The sequence below is a fragment of the Gadus macrocephalus genome, chromosome 22 (assembly GCF_031168955.1).
Source record: "Gadus macrocephalus chromosome 22, ASM3116895v1".
Taxonomy (NCBI): Eukaryota; Metazoa; Chordata; class Actinopteri; order Gadiformes; family Gadidae; genus Gadus; species Gadus macrocephalus.
The window spans coordinates 14361306-14379963 of record NC_082403.1 but is presented as its reverse complement, the minus strand read 5'-3'; the positions used below and the strand labels follow the sequence as shown (position 1 = coordinate 14379963).

At 47.2% G+C, this 18658-nt stretch overlaps 1 protein-coding gene across 1 annotated transcript; it reads left to right on the top strand.

The window, feature by feature from the left end:
- The first annotated feature begins 184 nt into the window (after positions 1–184).
- vars2 (valyl-tRNA synthetase 2, mitochondrial) lies at positions 185–18657 on the top strand. Its single transcript, XM_060043656.1, has 30 exons — positions 185–325; positions 443–664; positions 752–833; positions 946–1046; positions 1612–1733; positions 1821–1887; positions 2176–2273; positions 3053–3134; positions 4212–4331; positions 4709–4817; positions 4930–5018; positions 5226–5316; positions 5799–5926; positions 6028–6131; positions 6716–6797; positions 7052–7128; positions 7573–7660; positions 9569–9662; positions 10303–10373; positions 11068–11193; positions 11687–11791; positions 12107–12175; positions 12303–12381; positions 13431–13561; positions 15046–15198; positions 15645–15896; positions 16685–16796; positions 17155–17351; positions 17907–18056; positions 18397–18657. The coding sequence occupies exons 2-30, from the start codon at positions 452–454 to the stop codon at positions 18475–18477; spliced, it is 3273 nt and encodes a 1090-aa protein (XP_059899639.1). The 5' UTR covers positions 185–325; positions 443–451; the 3' UTR covers positions 18478–18657.
- The last annotated feature ends 1 nt before the right edge of the window (position 18658 follows it).

Genomic DNA, 18658 nt, shown 5'->3' with positions numbered 1-18658 from the left:
GTACATACCATTCTACTCGTTAAGAGCGGCCGTGAAAGATGCCTGACATAAACAGTTCGCTGCTCAGGGGAAGCAGTTCGCAGACGGACCTGGTTCACTTCCGGTTCCTACATTAATGTAGTCCGATTATATCCAATCTGCCTGTCAGAATGGGGATCGTTTCTTATATTCTGACACCTTTACACACAAAATCACTCAAATTATATATTTATTCAGTATTTCTATAAAAATTTTGCATGGGGAATATCTATTTGCTTCTCGAAACCCATATAAATTACCCATCAAGTCACAGCAACGCACATGAGCATATAAGGATTGGGAGAAGGTAAGGTAGCAAGGTTACAAATGTTGTATTATATATGTTGTCGTTACTTCTGTTATAGAGAGATCATAAATCTCATTTTCGGTTATCTATCTGCTCTTCTCTACTTACTGTCTCTAGTGCTTAAAGATGTGGAGGGCGAATTGTGCCCTCTGTTTGAGGTTGTTGGAGAGAGGAAGGATCAGAGCATGGGTCTCCTGTCAGCCAAGGTTCTGCTCTAATGATGCTCCAGAATCGTCGACTCCATCCCCCCCCAAAGCAAACACATCGCTCCGGACGAAGACAGAGAAACAGAAACGGAGACAACAAAAGCAGACTTTAATTTTAGCCACTCCAGAAAATGTAATAACAATTGTTTATAATGAGGAGGACCTACCTACAATTTAAAAATATTGCTAATTGTAAAGTTTTAATTTGGGCTTTTTACAGAATGCAAAGGATAATGAAATTAGATGGAGCCAGAAAGATAAGATACAATACAGTACCTCAACAATTCCTGGAGCAAAGAAAAGTAAGTTTTCCTGTGGTATACCTAATTCTAGAAAAAAGTAAAAAAAGTCAGTCATTTTTGCAGTAACCGTTTTGGTAATATCAGGTATCATTCGTATGTATTTATTTTGCAGATACCAGCGTGCCTTTCCCACTGTCCTATAGTCCAGAATACGTAGAAGCCAGCTGGTACCAGTGGTGGGAGAAGGAGGGATTCTTCACCCCAGAGTATCATGTCAGGACTTGTCTACCCAAACCAGTGTTCTGTTTAATTTGACCATTTTGCAAATCTTTGTGTAGTGTATATTAGTGTATGTAGTGTTTGGATCAGCCTATCGTCATAGTTGTATGGTCTCTGCTTGTGACACAGTTTAACGACTGGAGAGTTACATTTATTTACTCTTTAATTTAAGTTCTGGTTCAAATTGATGAAATATGACATTGTCACTTCAGGAGCAGAGGACGATTGATCAATTACACAATATCAATTGCATAAAATATCGATATTGTAAATCCTCTGTACTAACATTGCATTCCACATGTATATGTGTGTATGTGTATGTTTGTGTAGATAGATATGTATGTATATATTATATACATACATACATGCATACATACATACATACATACATACATACATACATACATACATACATACATACATACATACACATACATGCATACATTCATATATATATATATGAATGCAGACAATATGTCATACTTCCTCCTAAGACAGACCTATGGCTATTGTAGCTATTGCAGCCCTCCTTGCATTGACGTAGTATATCTCCATCCAGGACAGGGTACCCCACGCGCAGAACCGGACCTTCACCATGTGTATCCCCCCTCCCAATGTAACGGGCTCTCTCCACCTGGGCCACGCCCTCACCGTGGCCATAGAGGACGCCATGGTTCGCTGGTAAGTGCTTCCTATCCATTAGGGATTCAATGAGTGTATGTCAGCGGCTGGATGCTATTGTGATGCTAACTACTGCGCTTGATCCAGGAAGAGGATGCAGGGCTACCGCGTTCTCTGGGTTCCGGGCTGTGACCATGCAGGTATCGCTACACAGGTGAGGTTCCTTTTATCGGCCTCTTGCCCGGTTCCAATGAGTCTACCCTGTTCCCTTGTAGAGTGCACATTCTAATGTGCCACTATTTTGAAGTGTTGTCCAGAATATGAGTGTACAACTGATTTGTACACTTATTTTCCCTCTATATCCCATGATGCATAGCAGTTTTCATCATCGTTGGATTCATTCAATAGATGTGTTTTCAATAATCGATTTCTGGTAAACAAAAGTATTGTGTTTATTATAATAATATTCCTAATATTAATTGCTCCCATTTCTCCCCACCAGAGTGTGGTGGAGAAGCGACTTCTCCGGGACCAGAGGAGACGCAGGCAGGACCTCTCCAGGGAGGAGTTCCTACAGGAGGTCTGGACGTGGAAAAGCCAGTGAGTCCCCCTTCCTCCTCGCCCTGTTCTCCAAAGAGAGAGCCTGTCATTTGCATTCAGTGCATTACAGGAATACAAATCCCTTAACTCACTTCTACTTTTTGTGGCCAGATACTGTTCATTAAGGACTGTGGTATATTAAGCATTATTCAAAGATTCACTAACTGGCTTTGGAAAAAAGCGTTCCTGATGATTAGTGAAAGGTCATTTTTCAGACTTTATCCTACTTGATCAATCCACTATGTTAACTCAAAGCCTCACTAGTCTACCACTCCCCCGAGCCTCACTACCACTCCATAGCCTGTCTCCCTGTCCTGTCTGCCCGAACCTGTCCCCACATAACAGCCTTCTACCAGTGGAGCTCCACATAACCTCATGCTATTGTAGCCAGTTGCATTACAGCACCACTTGAGTTGGTTAGAAGAGCTGAAGGTGATCTATAATTTGAGTGTCATTTGTTAGAGATGGCGTACCTGTCCGTCAGCCTTTAGTGAGTGAAAGGCTCTATGAAAATATCTGCAGTATCTGGTAGTGCTACTTGTGTTAGTGGTAGTGGTTTCAATTAAATTTTATTTGTACAGCCCCTAATCACAGGTACAGTCTCAAGGGGCGTAGCGTAGTAGTGGTAGTGGTGGTAGTAGTGGTAGTAATACAAGTAGTGCTAGTAATAGAAGTAGTGCTTTGAGGACTACAAGGGAGTGGTTGTCAGCATAGTGAAGCGCCATGCTAGTCTGTGGGCTAACGTATGTTGCTATGTTGTTGTCTGGTGGCGGTGGTAGGAAGGGAGATGAGATCTACCAACAGCTGAGGAGGCTTGGGGCTTCGTTGGATTGGAGCAGAGCTTGCTTCACCATGGATCAAGTAAGATGGATGCTCTTTTTCTGTAGCAGGGCATGGGGTAGTAGACTCAACTAGTGAAGATAAGTCCACTACCAGGGGCTGTGAAATAAATTCATCGACACATATCTATAGAGGCTGCATTAGCTGTTGGTTTGTCAGTCAAACCCAAACCATATTGGAGACGCCAAGACTGGCCTGTAACACTACTAGTAAACATGGGAGCTTTGCTTTCTGTATATTTTCTGTTTCTTCTGTAATGATCCCGAATTGTACTTGTATTTGTTAACATGCCAATCTTGAATTTTAAATTATGGCAATTATGGCAGTCATGCGTATCGCATCGGCCGACCCAGTTAACGTGGAGTCTATGTTTATATTTATATGCACAAAAATAGTAGAGCCATAATATGTGTTATGAGCCTGTGATGACTGTTTGTCCTACTAGGACCCCTCTGTGAAAAGGGTATTTACTTTGCCCTTCCTAGTCTGGCTCAAACATGGTTTTGCATAAACTCTAGACACACAGACCAATTGTTTCTGAAAATGTATTAGCTTCACCAAAATCCACTGAAATAAATAGCCCTCTGGATATGGACACGTATGTGTAAACTGTGTGCGTGTCTTTGCTTCTAGATCTTCATTCCCTTTTAAATGAGTAAAGTATCAATTCAACTAGGTCATGTGTAAATAACCTCAAATGTTTACTAGATACGGTTAAATTGTTCCCAGTAACACAATTAATGACATGTGTTATCACCATCTGTGTTCTTTATTCTGTTATTCTGTTGTTGGAACAACAATGCTGTTTAAAGTCTGGTGTGTCTGACAGTTGGACATGGTGTGTGTTTGACAGTTGGACATGGTGTGTGTTTGACAGTTGGACATGGTGTGTGTTTGACAGTTGGACATGGTGTGTGTTTGACAGTTGGACATGGTGTGTGTTTGACAGTTGGACATGGTGTGTGTTTGACAGTTGGACATGGTGTGTGTTTGACAGTTGGACATGGTGTGTGTTTGACAGTTGGACATGGTGTGTGTTTGACAGTTGGACGTGGTGTGTGTTTGACAGTTGGACATGGTGTTGTGTTTGTGTTTCAGGGGTTCAGTGAGGCTGTAACCGAGGCCTTTGTGAGGTTGTGCGACTCGGGTTTGATCTATCGCTCCGAGGCGCTGGTCAACTGGAGCTGTGCCCTGGAATCAGCCATCTCTGACATCGAGGTGACCCAGTGTGAACCGTACTGTCTCTTTAAGGCTCCTTCACCAGCTGGTCTTGGCATGGTGTTTAATTTAATATCGATGATGTTCTACTAAGTTACTCTTTAGTTCTGCGTTTCGCGATTAAAAAATCAGCAGTAAATGCCTGTCACTGCTTGCTCATCATATTCACACCCCAAAAATATCTTTCCACATTTAATGAAATTCATATTTGCACTGAATATTTAAGATCATCATCATGCTATTGAGCTTGATTTTTATTTAATTTTAGATTTCGTCAACATCAGCCAGCTCTAGTTGTGGTGTGTCAGCTCCATCTGTGAGCGCTTGTAGAGGAGGACTGAACACATTAGAAGACTGGTCCATGTTGTGTTGTGCAGGTGGACTCCCAGGAGCTCTCCGGGCGCACCATGCTGTCTGTGCCTGGCTACGAGAGGAAGGTGGAGTTTGGAACCATGGTTACCTTTGCGTACCCCTTAGAAGGCCAGGGTGAGTAAACATTTGCCATCCCTGTGTAACTTCAAACTATTGCACATTGGCACTGCATGTTTCTTTTGGTGTACTTCTTTGCTATGGCTCTGAGTCCTGTCTCTTACGGAAGATGGAGAGGTGGCTGTGGCGACCACCCGGCCAGAGACCATGCTTGGAGACGTTGCCATAGCAGTGCACCCAGATGACCCTAGATACCAGGCAAGACATAAGTGGATTCCATCGCATGTTTCAGATGGATTATTCAAGTGATTATTCATTTATTATTCAAAGAGTAAGGTTTGTGTTGTTGCCTAAAGCCCCTTCCAAAGATCTAGCAAACAAAGATGGACACTAAGAGTGAATTCCTGTCAAATCAGAAGTTCAGTTTTCAATGAATTGGTGATTGATTCAGATAACTGTTTGCAGGCCGTCCAAGGCAAACACTGCAGACACCCCTTTGCCGACAGGCTCATCCCGATCGTGACGGACGCAATGGTTGACATGCAGCTTGGAACAGGTGAACCAGCACTTTCTGGAGTTCTTCACCACAACTGGATTAGTTGTTTGCATTTGAGTTATTCATTTTTCCTTATGTTATTGAAGATGATGTTTTCTGTAAGTGAGGGGGTTCAAACGAGATGGAGAGCTAAAAGTGTGGATGCGAGCAAGACTTAGAAACTACCATAAAAGGCCATAAAAGTCCCCTCCCTCTCTGCTCCCTCTCCCTGTGTTGTCCGTCCTCTGAGAAGAGTTGAATTCAAGCCCGCAAGATGTGGGGAGAGTTGTCCCAATTGGTCGGAATTGAGCTGGGAGTGGTCTAAAATTGAAGTGGGCACTTACAGGCAGTCAACTTAAAACAGATATTCTCTCTGAGTATTTCAGTCACCAACACCTGACAGAATTCTAACAAATTGCACTCAAACAATGGCTCTTTTATCTACAGCAGCTCTAACTAATATAAAACTAACTTTGTGCTACTGTGGTTGCGGGGTCCTACAGGCGCTGTCAAGGTCACCCCAGCCCACGACCACGTGGACTTTGAGCTCTCCCGGAGACACTCTCTGCCTTGCCTCACAGTGATCTCTGGAGATGGCACCATGGCACCCTCCTGTGGCCAGTGGCTGGAGGTACACTGCCTGGACAACATCCTAAAGTCCCCTGTTTTATGTGTGGTGGGGATGTCCTCCCTCCATAACCTGCCTTTCCTTCTTCAATCCTTTTCCAAAAGGGTGTGAAGCGCTTTGACGCCAGAGAGAAGGTTTTGGACGCCCTGGCTGAAAAGATGCTGCTTAGGAATAAGAAGGACCATGCCATGTCTCTACCCAAGTGCAGGTACAGCAGGAGGGTCAGAGAGCTGGGCCTTTAGGCTCTATCAGGGACTAAAAGGACAGAAAACAAAGGGCATTCCCTTTCTTTCATTTCAGGGTTAACCCTGCACATGTTTAACCTCTAATCTAGAGGGCGCCGTCTAATGAACCCCAATATACAAGTGATGTTGGATATGTGTTCTCATTTGAATGAAACCACAAGTCACTGTATCTGACCATTTGGAAATGCAACAATACCAACGTTAAAGCAGCATCATACTTCTAATTTGATTTGTTGTTGATGATATAATACTAATACTTTAACAACTGACCTTTCTTTGGGGGCGTGTGGAAATGTCTTGAACATGAATCATTCAATCATCGGTGTATTTGGTCGATCTTCGGGCCACAGCCCACATTATTACATTATAATATTATATATTCTTTCATCTCAATTTACCAGAGATATTCTCTAATGATATTTTCAAGTGACAGGGGTCTTTCTTGGGGTACGATAAAAAGAGTGCAGGCCACAGCGTGACCATGCCATCTGCCTGGCCATCGAGTGTGAATGCTTAACACTTCTTGACCTCCCGTGTCTCCTCACAGCCGCTCTGGGGACGTGATCGAGCCGCTCCTGAAGAAGCAGTGGTTCCTGCGCTGTGAGGACATGGCCAGCAGGGCGATACAGGTAACACAGGCCCGCACTATTGTTACTGGAGGCATCATGGTTACTAGTGCTCTCTGCAACACAGGCAGGGTGTTCTAAACACACAAGGACACTGATATGTGTCCCAAATTGATTGTCTCAGCGGTTGTTGGTGTTTTGCGTGTACACTTAATGCCTTTTGGTTTCACTTCTACTCTTTGCTGAGCGTGGGCATGTGCACGACAAACTTCCTTAAAACACAACTTAAAAAACGTTGTGTTTGTTCTCTTTCCCAGGCGGTGGAGGACGGGCAGTTGGAAATCATTCCTCCATTGCACACCAAGACGTGGAAGAAGTGGCTGTCCAACACAAGGTGTCCCTCTCTGCCTTTGCATGCATTTACTGAGAAGCGGCCAATAAAAAGCTGTTCCCTCCTGGGAGGGCTGGGAATAGTCTGATGATGTGATATGATACTGGACATCAGCAAGGTTATTGATTTATACTGTGAGAGTAAAACATGTTTTCCCTGAATCAGCAGTATATTTCTACGTGAATGTGGACATATCGTTGGATCGTGATTGACCGTGAAACACTATGTCTTTGTGTTACTCCAAATGTTCCTACAATTGACGAGTCTTTGCTAAAAGCATCAGCCCATTATCAGAGAGTGAGATCAGTGAGTAGAACCAGGAGGTCGTATCATGGGACACTCTCGTAGAACAAAGCCCTTAATCAGGAGTGTTTGCTCATCAGAGCTGATAGAGACGCCTCACTGTGATGACCTATAGCCGACTGACACTGCTCCTCTGTTCCCCAGTGACTGGTGCATCTCCAGACAGCTTTGGTGGGGTCATCGGATTCCCGCCTACCAAGTTGCTCTACCTGGTCAATCAGCCAATCGAGAGGTCAGACCTGGGTGTGTCATTTCTTTGTGTTTTTGTCTTTTTAATTTTTTCAACGGTTTCAGATCCAAAAATCTGGTTCCTTCGCTTGGTTAATCCTGCTTCCTTTATTTCACCGCTCGTAAAGATCCTCAGCCCAGCTCCCTGCGAAAGGGGAAGTAGGGAGGAAGCAGCTTTCTTTACTATTCTCGGTCGGTATAACTTGTGGGTCCTGCTCACTGTTCCACATCACCGCCCTTAAGGGCGTTTGAATATGACGGCAATATAATAATAATAATAATAATAATTATAATAATTATAATAATAATAATAATACATCTCATTTATAGTGCCCTTTTCATCCGAAGATCTCAAAGGGCTATAGGTTAAAAGCAGTGTTGTTAAAAAATATATCTATCTTTATTTTAAAAATAAAAATAAAAAGGGGTTTAAAAACATCTAAGAGTGGGAGCCAAAGGTTTTCTTAAAAAGAAAATTGTTAAGACCTTTTTTAAAACAATCGGTGGATTGTGGTGTCCTCAAGGTGTCAGGGAGGGCGTTCCACAGGCGTGGGGCGGCAGCACTGAAGGCCCTATCTCCCATGGGCCTACGTTTGGTTCTGGGTATGTGGAGGAGGTTAGAGTGAGTGGAGCGGAGGGAGCGTGTTGTGTTATGTGGGTTGAGAAGTGCTTTGAGGTAGGGGGGGGGGGGGGGGGGGGGGGCGCATGTCCATGGATACATTAGTGAGTGAGGAGGGAAACCTTGTACTCAATCCTGGTGGAAACCGGAAGCCAGTGGAGTGAGTGGAGGATGGGGGTAATGTGCTCATGCTTGCGCACTCTCATCAGGATCCTAGCTGCAGAGTGTTCATGTATTGGAGCCTCTGCAGGCTCTTGCTAGGGATCCCGATGAGTAGTGTGTTACAGTAGTCCAGTCTGGAGGAGATAAAGGCATGAACTAGTTTTACGGAGTCTGAGGCCATCGTTAAGTATAGCCTCCCTCGATCTAAACACATCCAGAAGAAAGTCAATCCTTCACAGCATCTGTCTGTCATACTCATCTACATGTCTGCTAGCCTTGGTTTCTGCAGAGGTAGCTGAGATTCACTCAATAACATAGTCTGATTTAATATTCCTGTGTTATAAAACTATTTTAAAAACGTATTGCAATAATGTACTACAATTTATTTACAAACAATTGACAACTTTCACTCAATGTTGATACATTCAGAATACATTCCAGCATTGGAATAATAAGAGAATCTGAATCCTTTTATCACGAGGTATGAAAGTAGGGGTGAACACAGGTCATATTTAATTATATAACGCATAATCATGGGCATTGGCCTGCCTGCAGACCAAGAACAAAAGATTAGACTGCACCTGTTTTAATCTCTACTCCACCAGCTCTGTGATAAAGGCCTGGTTGTGTCAGTACTTCCTGATGTGTGTTTTGGTGTCAGTACTTCCTGATGTGTGTTTTGGTGTCAGTACTTCCTGATGTGTGTGTTGTGGGGTCAGTACTGATGTATGTATTGTGGGGTCATTACTGATGTGTGTGTACGTGTGTGTGTTGTGGTGTCAGTACTGATGTGTGTGTTGTGGTGTCAGTATTGATGTGTGTGTTGTGGTGTCTGTACTGATCAGTGTACTGATGTGTGTGTGGTGGTGTCAGTACAGATGTGTGTGTGTTGTGTCAGTACTGACGTGTGTGGTGTGGTGTCAGTACAGATGTGTGTGTGTTGTGTCAGTACTGACGTGTGTGTTGTGGTGTCAGTACAGATGTGTGTGTGTTGTGTCAGTACTGACGTGTGTGGTGTGGTGTCAGTACAGATGTGTGTGTGTTGTGTCAGTACTGACGTGTGTGGTGTGGTGTCAGTACAGATGTGTGTGTGTTGTGTCAGTACTGACGTGTGTGTTGTGATCCCGGCAGGCCCTGTGGGTGTGGGGGCGCAGCGAGCAGCAGGCCCGGGAGCGAGCGGCGGCCCAGTGTGGAGTGGACCCAGCCTCGCTGACGTTAACCCAGGGTGACTCACCCCCTCTGTCCACACCCCCTTATTCAGCCGCTAGACTCAAAGAATCAGAGAATCGTACAAAATGGAGGGATTACGGGCCACACAAATACAACCACGACTTGCTGCAACAACACATTAACACACATTTGGTTTGAAGGATCTGTGTGTGTGGTTGCTGGTTTAAGCAGCCTCAACTGCCTAAGTCTGATTTGACTCTGAGGCTGCTTAACCAGCACTAAATTGTCTGAAAGGGGCTGTGGTATTTGGGGGGGGGGGGGGGGGCACCTCAAAAGTGGGCCTGAAAAGAGTTGTTGTAGCAGCCGTGGCCTATCACGAATATGCAGGTTACCGATGAACAGACCAACTCTACACCCCCAAGTTTTGTGTGAAGCTTGGTGTGGTTACTGGTCGAGGATGAGTGGGCTGGCCTTCTGACTCATGGTCTCAGAGGGTGGGGTCTGGCTTTGAACCAGAAGGCGGCTAACCTGACCACTGATTCATGTCACCGTATCTGAATGGAAGGTTGGTAACGGGGAGGTCGGTCACACCCCTTGGAGGCGGACTTCCTTAGGTCACACCCCTTGGAGGCGGACTTCCTTAGGCCACGCCCACCCAGGGTTCAGTCTCAGCATGTCTTTGTGTTCCCCTGCAGACCCCGACGTGCTGGACACTTGGTTCTCCTCTGCGCTCTTCCCCTTCGCCATGCTGGGCTGGCCCCAGAAGGTAGCGCTCTCACGGGGTTCAGCTTTGAACGGGAATAAGGGCAGAACATAGACTAGGATGCTCATCAGATCCACACAGAAGGCTGTGTGGTCTGAGCCCAGGGCCTCGCTCTGGGGCGACACTACTGGGCTGTTTTCACTTTACATTGCAGGTACTATTCAAAAGGGGTATTTGCATATGTGCGCAAGAGATAATTATCTGGGAATGCAGATGTTCCTCCTGAACACGTGACTGGGCGAACGCCTCATGACAGTGGAGCAGGGGTTCTTGATGGGACGGTACATTAACCTTCCCCTTTTTGTTGTAATCCATGACAGCCACCATACTAGAGAATATTCATATTTATATTTCTTTATTTAAAAGGGACAGTGTGCATTAATCAACATGGCCGTTACATCGGACATATAAATGTACCAGATTAGTAAACTATTTTTCATCTGTAGTCCCTGGCAGGTTGATGTTAGATAGAACATATAAAAGCAACACAACATATAGTTAGACAGATGATTGACATTGTCATTACATGGACAAGGAATATACCTGATATTCAGAGGGAGGGAGAGAGAGAGGGAGGGAGAGAGGGAGAGAGAGAGAGAGAGAGGGAGAGAGAGAGAGAGAGAGAGAGAGAGAGAGAGAGAGAGAGAGAGAGAGAGGGAGGTCCTCACACTCTGAATCTGTTGTTTGTCTCCCCCAGACTCCCGACCTGCAGCAGTTTTACCCCACCTCGGTGCTGGAGACGGGCAGCGACATCCTCTTCTTCTGGGTGGCCCGGATGGTCATGCTGGGGACGGAGCTGACCGGGCAGCTGCCCTTCAAACAGGTCTGCCTCATGATCCCCCACTCAAAGGGCCTCAGGACGTCCTCGTTTTAGCTGCAGCACCAGGCGGGGGCACTGGGGGCAGAGTGAGGAAGCATTGTGGAGTGCATGGGGGTGAACAGGAGCTTTGCATGATTTGCATCTTAGATTGTCTTCAAAGCAATCTTGGGCAATTACTTGGACACTGGCACTAGTTCACACTACATAATGAGCAGTTGGCAGCAAGCGGGGCGCGGACAGCATGCCATGTCGTGCCTTGAGGTGAGGAAATGACCCTAATCTGCTAAAAATAGCTATTTTCCACCAAAATCGAAAAGCCATGAAAAAGCCAGCTGGAGCAGTGTTGGTTTTCTGGAGAGCCCCCCCCCCCCCCCGCCCATTTCCCCCTCGTTCCCTCTACTGTGTCTAACGACGGCCGCCCCCCGGTGTGAGCTTCGTGTAGTCGGCCCTGTGGAGCGTCTCTTCACCGGACCGCCTGGGGTTGGGTCCTCTGTAGGTGCTGCTCCACTCTCTGGTGAGGGACCGGCACGGCAGGAAGATGAGCAAGTCCCTGGGCAACGTGGTGGACCCCCTGGACGTCATCTCCGGCGCGTCCCTGGAGGTGGGTGGAGTCACGCGTTTGACCAGGGAGGGCGCTGTTTCTTAAGGTGCTGGCCCGCTGCCCCGACCGACGGCGACGCCCAACCGCAGCGGAACATGGTTAGCCGACAGCCACCGGGACACACTGGCCCGAGGCCTGTGTGTGTTGGCGTTGGTGGGGGGGCAGTGAGCCCCTTTGTAGGCCTGAGTCTAGTCCTCGGCGGAGTTTAACCCTTTGCTCTACCATGATGAACTGCGCACGGGAGCTGCACATGGCCCATCACTGTGCCATTCCCCGACCCTCACTCGTCTGGCCTCCCTCCCGGTCTCTCTGCAGAGGCTCCAGGAGAAAGTGAGGGGGGGGAACCTGGACCCGGGGGAGCTCACCGTCGCCATGGAGGCACAGGTCAGTTCACACCACGGCCCACGCACCAACACACTTATGGCTCTGCTCGAGAAAACATGGCTAGAAGTGCTCTCTCTCTCTCTCTCTCTCTCTCGCTGCCTCTCTGATGCTCTCTCTCCCCTCCCAGAGAAGAGACTTCCCCGGGGGGATCCCCGAGTGTGGCACAGACGCTCTGCGCTTCGCTCTCTGCTCGCACCGAGCCCAGGGTGAGTGGCTCTCTGTTCCAGGGAGGAGGCCCTCAGTCGGGCCCTCGGCCATGTGCCGGCCACCTCAAAGGGTCATTGGTACAGTGCTCTGTGCACTCCTCCTCAAAGGGTCATTGGTACAGTGCTCTGTGCACTCCTCCTCAAAGGGTCATTGGTACAGTGCTCTGTGCACTCCTCCTCAAAGGGTCATTGGTACAGTGCTCTGTGCACTCCTCCTCAAAGGGTCATTGGTACAGTGCTCTGTGCACTCCTCCTCAAAGGGTCATTGGTACAGTGCTCTGTGCACTCCTCCTCAAAGGGTCATTGTTTCGGTGTGTCAGTTGTTAATTGTTGTTAAAAATATCATTTTGAAGATAACAAGTATTGCACTGTGAAGGTAAAAGCCTGGATAAAGACTACCCAAAAGCCTGAGCTAGCTACTTCCGTTTGACGTCCCCAATTAGGGAAGGCGTGGGTGGGACAGGATGTAGCAAATAGAGTTTTGTTTTTCAATTTCATTTTCAGAATTAGAATTACAGCTGGACTTGTTGTTGTAACGCAACGTGCACACGCAGGCCACAGAACCAGAGCGTGACACGACGTGTGGTATGCTGAGTGACAGAGCAGCAGGAGACTGAGGTGGAGGAGGTGGAGACCCTCCGCCCAGCAGGACCCCCGGACAGCAGCCGGGTCCTTTAGTTAGGACCTGATTAACCTCCAAGGGGCCGCAGACTATAGCAGACCAATACATGTTTAAATGGGTCTCAAGGCTTGGGCTCAATCCCATTTCTACCCCATACCCCTTACCCTTTCCCCTTACCCTTACCCCTTCAAAACAAGGGGGAGGGGGAAGGGGAAGGGGTAAGGGGTAGAAATGGGATTGGGCCCCGATATCAAACGTGTGCCTCTCTGACGCTGTTAGTCTTGCGTATAGTCATGTTATGTCACGTTTGGGTCTCTTTGCCTGCTTCCTCTCCATTTGAAAGAGGAGTGTGTCCCCAGCTTGTATAGGAGGCCCATGTGTGTCTCTGACATTGTTGTTGCCTCTCCTCCCTGATGTGTGTGGTCAGGGGAGGACATCAGCCTGTCCGTGTCCCAGGTGCTCAGCTACCGCCGCTTCTGCAATAAGATATGGCAGACGGTGAGGTTCACCCTGGGAGTGCTGGGCGACGGCGCCGACCAGCTGGACACACTGGCCGAGGTGGGGACATTTATTCAAGGATTTTTGGCCAAGAAGTTTTCTTAGGAGGGCTTCTTTATATTTAATTACGCTATGTATATATATATGTATATATATATATATATATATATATATATATAATTAACCCTGTTTTAGTAAGGTCCTGAATCCATATAAGGGGAGGGGGGATTATAGCCCCACGATAAAGTGTAACACATAACACATGCAACGCGACAAGGTGAGAGACAGACAACAGACGACAGAGGGAAACGATACAGGGCGACATCAGAACTGACAAAACGTGACTGGACAAGACAATTGACAAACACACTGGGAATGGTATTAAAGATTGAGTGATCTGTGGTTCACATTAAGTGGTCACGGTTAGGGTGTAGAAACGGGTTGGTCATGTTATGCGTGAGTGTGGAAGGTGTGTGCCTATGTGTATGTGTAAAGTGGTAGTTGCAGGGACAAAAGAATAGGAAGGGGAGAAAGAGAAAGATAAAAGATAAGAGAAAGATAAAATAAAAGGGGAAATATGAATAAATAAGCTTTACAAAACGGAAGAGGGAGGTATGCAGGTGTTAATATACACGGCTTTTAGTAATGTTTTTGTTGAATTTATAAACGTTAAAAGTGAGTGCACTGTGAACAGATAGCTGTGTTGGCTAGGCCCATTTTGAACATTTTACTTTGGGTGATGTGAGTTCTGTGAATGACTTTATGTTGTATAAGCTGCAGTTTTGTCATGGTAAATGTATTTTCACAGGTTTGTTCCCAGTAATCAGGGTTGGGCGAGAGGGCCAGATCAGTTTCCCACTTGGCTGTTGGGAGTGTTATTTTAGTACTTAAGTTGGCAATCATTGTATATAGCTGGGAGGTTCATTTTTTGAAGTTGATGATTTTCATAAGTTCTATAAGCTGAGAGGGTTGTAATGTGTTGTTGGTAAGTCTGGTTTTATCTTTAATTTTAAGTCTTAAGTTGTTGATATTGAAGGAATTGCTCCCCCAACCCCATATTTCTATGCGAGTCTGTTAAATAACATGGAATGGTTGTTCTTAAATAGGTGGTGAAGATATGGTAGAATATGGTGTTTTGAGTAAAGGTTATCAAAGTAAGGTAACAAACGTGAGCAAAGAGAAAATATAAATAAATATTGAATTGTATCTCCGGACATAAGCGTCCGATGAGGTGATGATGTCTTGCGGGATGCCTACAGTTCTAAAAGTCTACTTTCTAGGTACCCAACATTGCTAGATTTCAAGGCAATGAACAGGACCTTAAAACGTAAAGGAACACTAGCCAGGAGCAGCTAATAGACCCATTCAATCGCATCCAAAGAAATCAATATGCTGAAGTTACATGAACTAGCGATAGATTAATAGATTTGATGGAACATGTTTTTCCGCTGCTGTACGCACTCCTTGATCCCCTTAACAACATAACCAGAAGTAGACGAGGTGTTTCTGTGCCCACTGAACCCTGTCCCTCTGCTGCGCCCCAGACTCGGCCGCTGAGCAGCATGGACCGCTGGGTGTGCTCGCGGCTCCACAGCACGGTGCTGCAGTGCGAGCGCGGGTTCGAGGCCCGCGAGCTCAGCGCCGCCACCGCCGCCATCCACGACTTCTGGGTGCACAGCCTCTGCGACGTCTACATGGTGAGGCCGCTGGCCATCAGCAGGCGGTCACAGTGTGCGTCTTCATGCTCCACTGCACCGTGCGGATCTGAACCTTTGCAGAAGCTTGGTCTCAGAGCGTCGGCGTCAGGACACGATGTTTAGCTGGTCTTCAACAGGGAGAGTTTAATACTAGTGTCGGCCAAAAAGTGAAAATGCTCTGTTAACCCCCCATTTTAGCTTATGTCGCGTCAGACTTTGTATTATTGATCTAAAATCCGATTTGTGTGTGTGTGTGTGTGTGTGTGTGTGTGTGTGTGTGTGTGTGTGTGTGTGTGTGTGTGTGTGTGTGCGCGCGCATGCCCATGTGTGTGTGTGTGTGTGTGTGTGCGCACGCCCGTGCCCGTGTGTGTGTGTGTGTGTGTGTGTGTGTGTGTGCGTGCGCCCCCATGTGTGTGCGTGCGCGTGCGTGTGTGCGCGTGTGTCAGGAGTGCATCAAGCCCCTGCTGACCCCGCAGGACGGGGGCGCCGGCCCGGGGGAGGCCCTGGCCGGCGAGCGGCGGGCGGCCCGCTCGGTGCTGTACCACTGCGTCAGCGTCCCCCTGGCGCTGCTCGCCCCCTTCATGCCCTACCTCAGCGAGGAGCTGTGGCAGAGGCTGCACCCCCTCCTGGCCCGCGATGCGGGGGGCGGCGGCAGCAGCAGCCTGTGCCTCCAGCCGTTCCCACGCTCCTCCGATCTGGTAGGGACGTGTCACCTGTCAGTCAAAGAAACAATGCTGCAACTTCATGCAATATTCATGCGACGTTTAAGCGATATCACACGAGAGGGAGTGCTGCTGTACTGAATATCAGCACGGCTGCGATTCAGGCGTGATTCAAGATAACCACAGGCGTTGTGATATGCAGGACAACAGCACGACCTTGAGTGTGATGTTGCTTTTATACAACATTTCTACACGCACCATTTGTTAGTTTACAGTAATAAGCAACAACAGATTATGATCTGTTTGTTTATTTAGTGATTTATTTAGCTCCGCCAACACAAATAGATCCGCAACTGGACTGGGACTTAACTGTTGCCAAGCAACACATAAACACACTAGATAGTTAATAACGTTAACGGTTACAAGAACCCCTGTGAAGCGTACCTGTATAGTTAGTAAGTCCCAGTGCTGTTGTATTCTATATCAGCACTCATGGAATGCCGCTTGTCCAATCAAATTACTTGGTCGGAACTAACTGTTGTATAATGCTGCATCACAATCCTGTAATGTAGCGTACATTACTGGAGCATTACTTATTGGACCGTCAGGGGGAATTTGAGACAGACTTAATGAATGTTTATGAATTTAATAAACGTCTCATAAATGCATTATGTATTTATTTGTTTACAAATTTGGTCATGGCCTTCCTGACCAACGACATCATCATTGTCATGTTATGGATTTGACATTACGATTATGTTATATTGTTTTGACCTTTGAACTTCATCCTTTCTCCCGCATTAAAACCCTCTGCGTCTTGCCAGGAGCACTGGCACTCTCCTGAGGAGGAGAGCCACTTCCTGCTGGTACAGGAAGTGGTGCGAGTGGCCCGCTCCCTCCGGGCGCAGTGCGGGATGACCAAAGAGAGACCCGACAGTGAGTGAGGGTCAACGCCCTGCTGTTGAATCTGAACACTTTCATTGTTGTTTAAGAACGTGTCCAAGCCTTGTGTGTGTCTGTGTGTGTCCCTGTGTGTCCCTGTGTGTCCCTGTGTGTCTGTGTGTGTCCCTGTGTGTGTCTGTGTGTGTCCCTGTGTGTCTGTGTGTCTGTGTGTCCCTGTGTGTCTGTGTGTGTCCCTGTGTGTCTGTGTGTCTGTGTGTCCCTGTGTGTCTGTGTGTCCCTGTGTGTCTGTGTGTGTCCCTGTGTGTCTCTGTGTGTGTCCCTGTGTGTCTGTGTGTGTCCCTGTGTGTCTGTGTGTGTCCCTGTGTGTCTGTCCGGTCCCTGTGTGTACTAGTGTGGGCAGTATGCTCCCCGGCCCAGGAACAGACCCTCCTGCACTTCCTGCCGGCGGTGCACACACTGAGCCGCGTCTCGACGCTGCACATCCACTGTCCCCAGGGGGCCCCCGGGGCCCGGCCCTCCGCCCCCCCGCCCGAGGGGTGCGTCGTGGGCACGGTGGACCACTCGTGTCAGCTGCACCTCAACGTTCAGGTGATGACCGACAGGCCCCAACAATACTGGAGGCGACATGTTCTCCCTCTGAGTCTAGTTGACGGTCTGAATAACATCATACACCTCAGGACCCTGTTTTCACAGAGGTGTCATCGTAGGGCAAACACATGGGTCCGCCCCTGCTATGCACCAGGGCCCAGAGGGTGCATTTATCTTCACTGGTCTACTCCCAGTGCCCTGGTAAAGAAAAGGAGCAGAGCCATAAATAGTGTTGTGAACAACCGCGTTGTTCGTCATGCGATGACATCTGTGGGAAAAGGCCCGTTGGACTCATTCACATCTGGGTTAGAATTCTGAGGCAGCGCTGTACATTTGTTATATTGTCCACTCCCTTGTGGTTGCGCCGGTGGTGAACCACTGCAGTGCCGATGATTAAAGGTCCCGTCACACCAGTGGGGGACAGTCTTTGGTGTGAATGGAGCTCTGCTCAGAGCACCTCAGAATGGGACCTCACTGAGGGCCGGGGCGGCGGTGAATCTCTAAAGGTGTCAGGCCAGTCAGGTGAGAGCTTCCATTGTGCTTTCCCCCGGGCAGAGGGGCAGGAACGTGGACCAGCAGATCTCACAGCTCTCCAAGCGCAGAGACGGGCTCCTGCCCAAACTGAACAAGATGCTGTCGCGGAGGCTGGCCCCCGGGTACCTGGAGAAGGTCCCGGAGCGCGTGAGGCAGGAGATGGACAATAAGGTGAGCAGAATCGTCTTCTTTATTCACTATGTTGGAGTCTAACTGTCTGAAAATGGCTGACACGGTTATCTTGTAATGATATCTCACTGATTGAAAGGCTTACACAAAAAAGACTGTTTAACAATTTTGTAACTACAGATTTTAGATAAATATGCAAATACATATATTCTCATTTGCTATAAATAATCCCACTTTCAGCAATTGACTCCACTGCTGTTCTAATACATTATCATTTTTTTTTTTTCTATTGAAATGAATGTATTGCATAAGAGTACATTTGTATTGCATTAAACATGACTTGATTTAGTATTTCGAATTTCTTTGCACATCTCTCCTGAAGATATCAGCCCTGGAGAAAGATGTGCAGAGCATTGAGGAGCAGCTGTCGGCCCTGGACGGGCTGAGGCCCGACCGCACCTAACTGTAAACACGCACGGCTGAGTTTGCAACACAGCTGTGTTGCAGGGTGTCTTTGCATATAAAGGGATTATGCTGTAATCAATGTAGTATTAGTGCGTAATTGCTACTCTTCAAAATGTTGAATATAAATAAAGTGCAGTTATTTGATTGGATGGCGTCCAGCTACACATTGGTATTTTGGC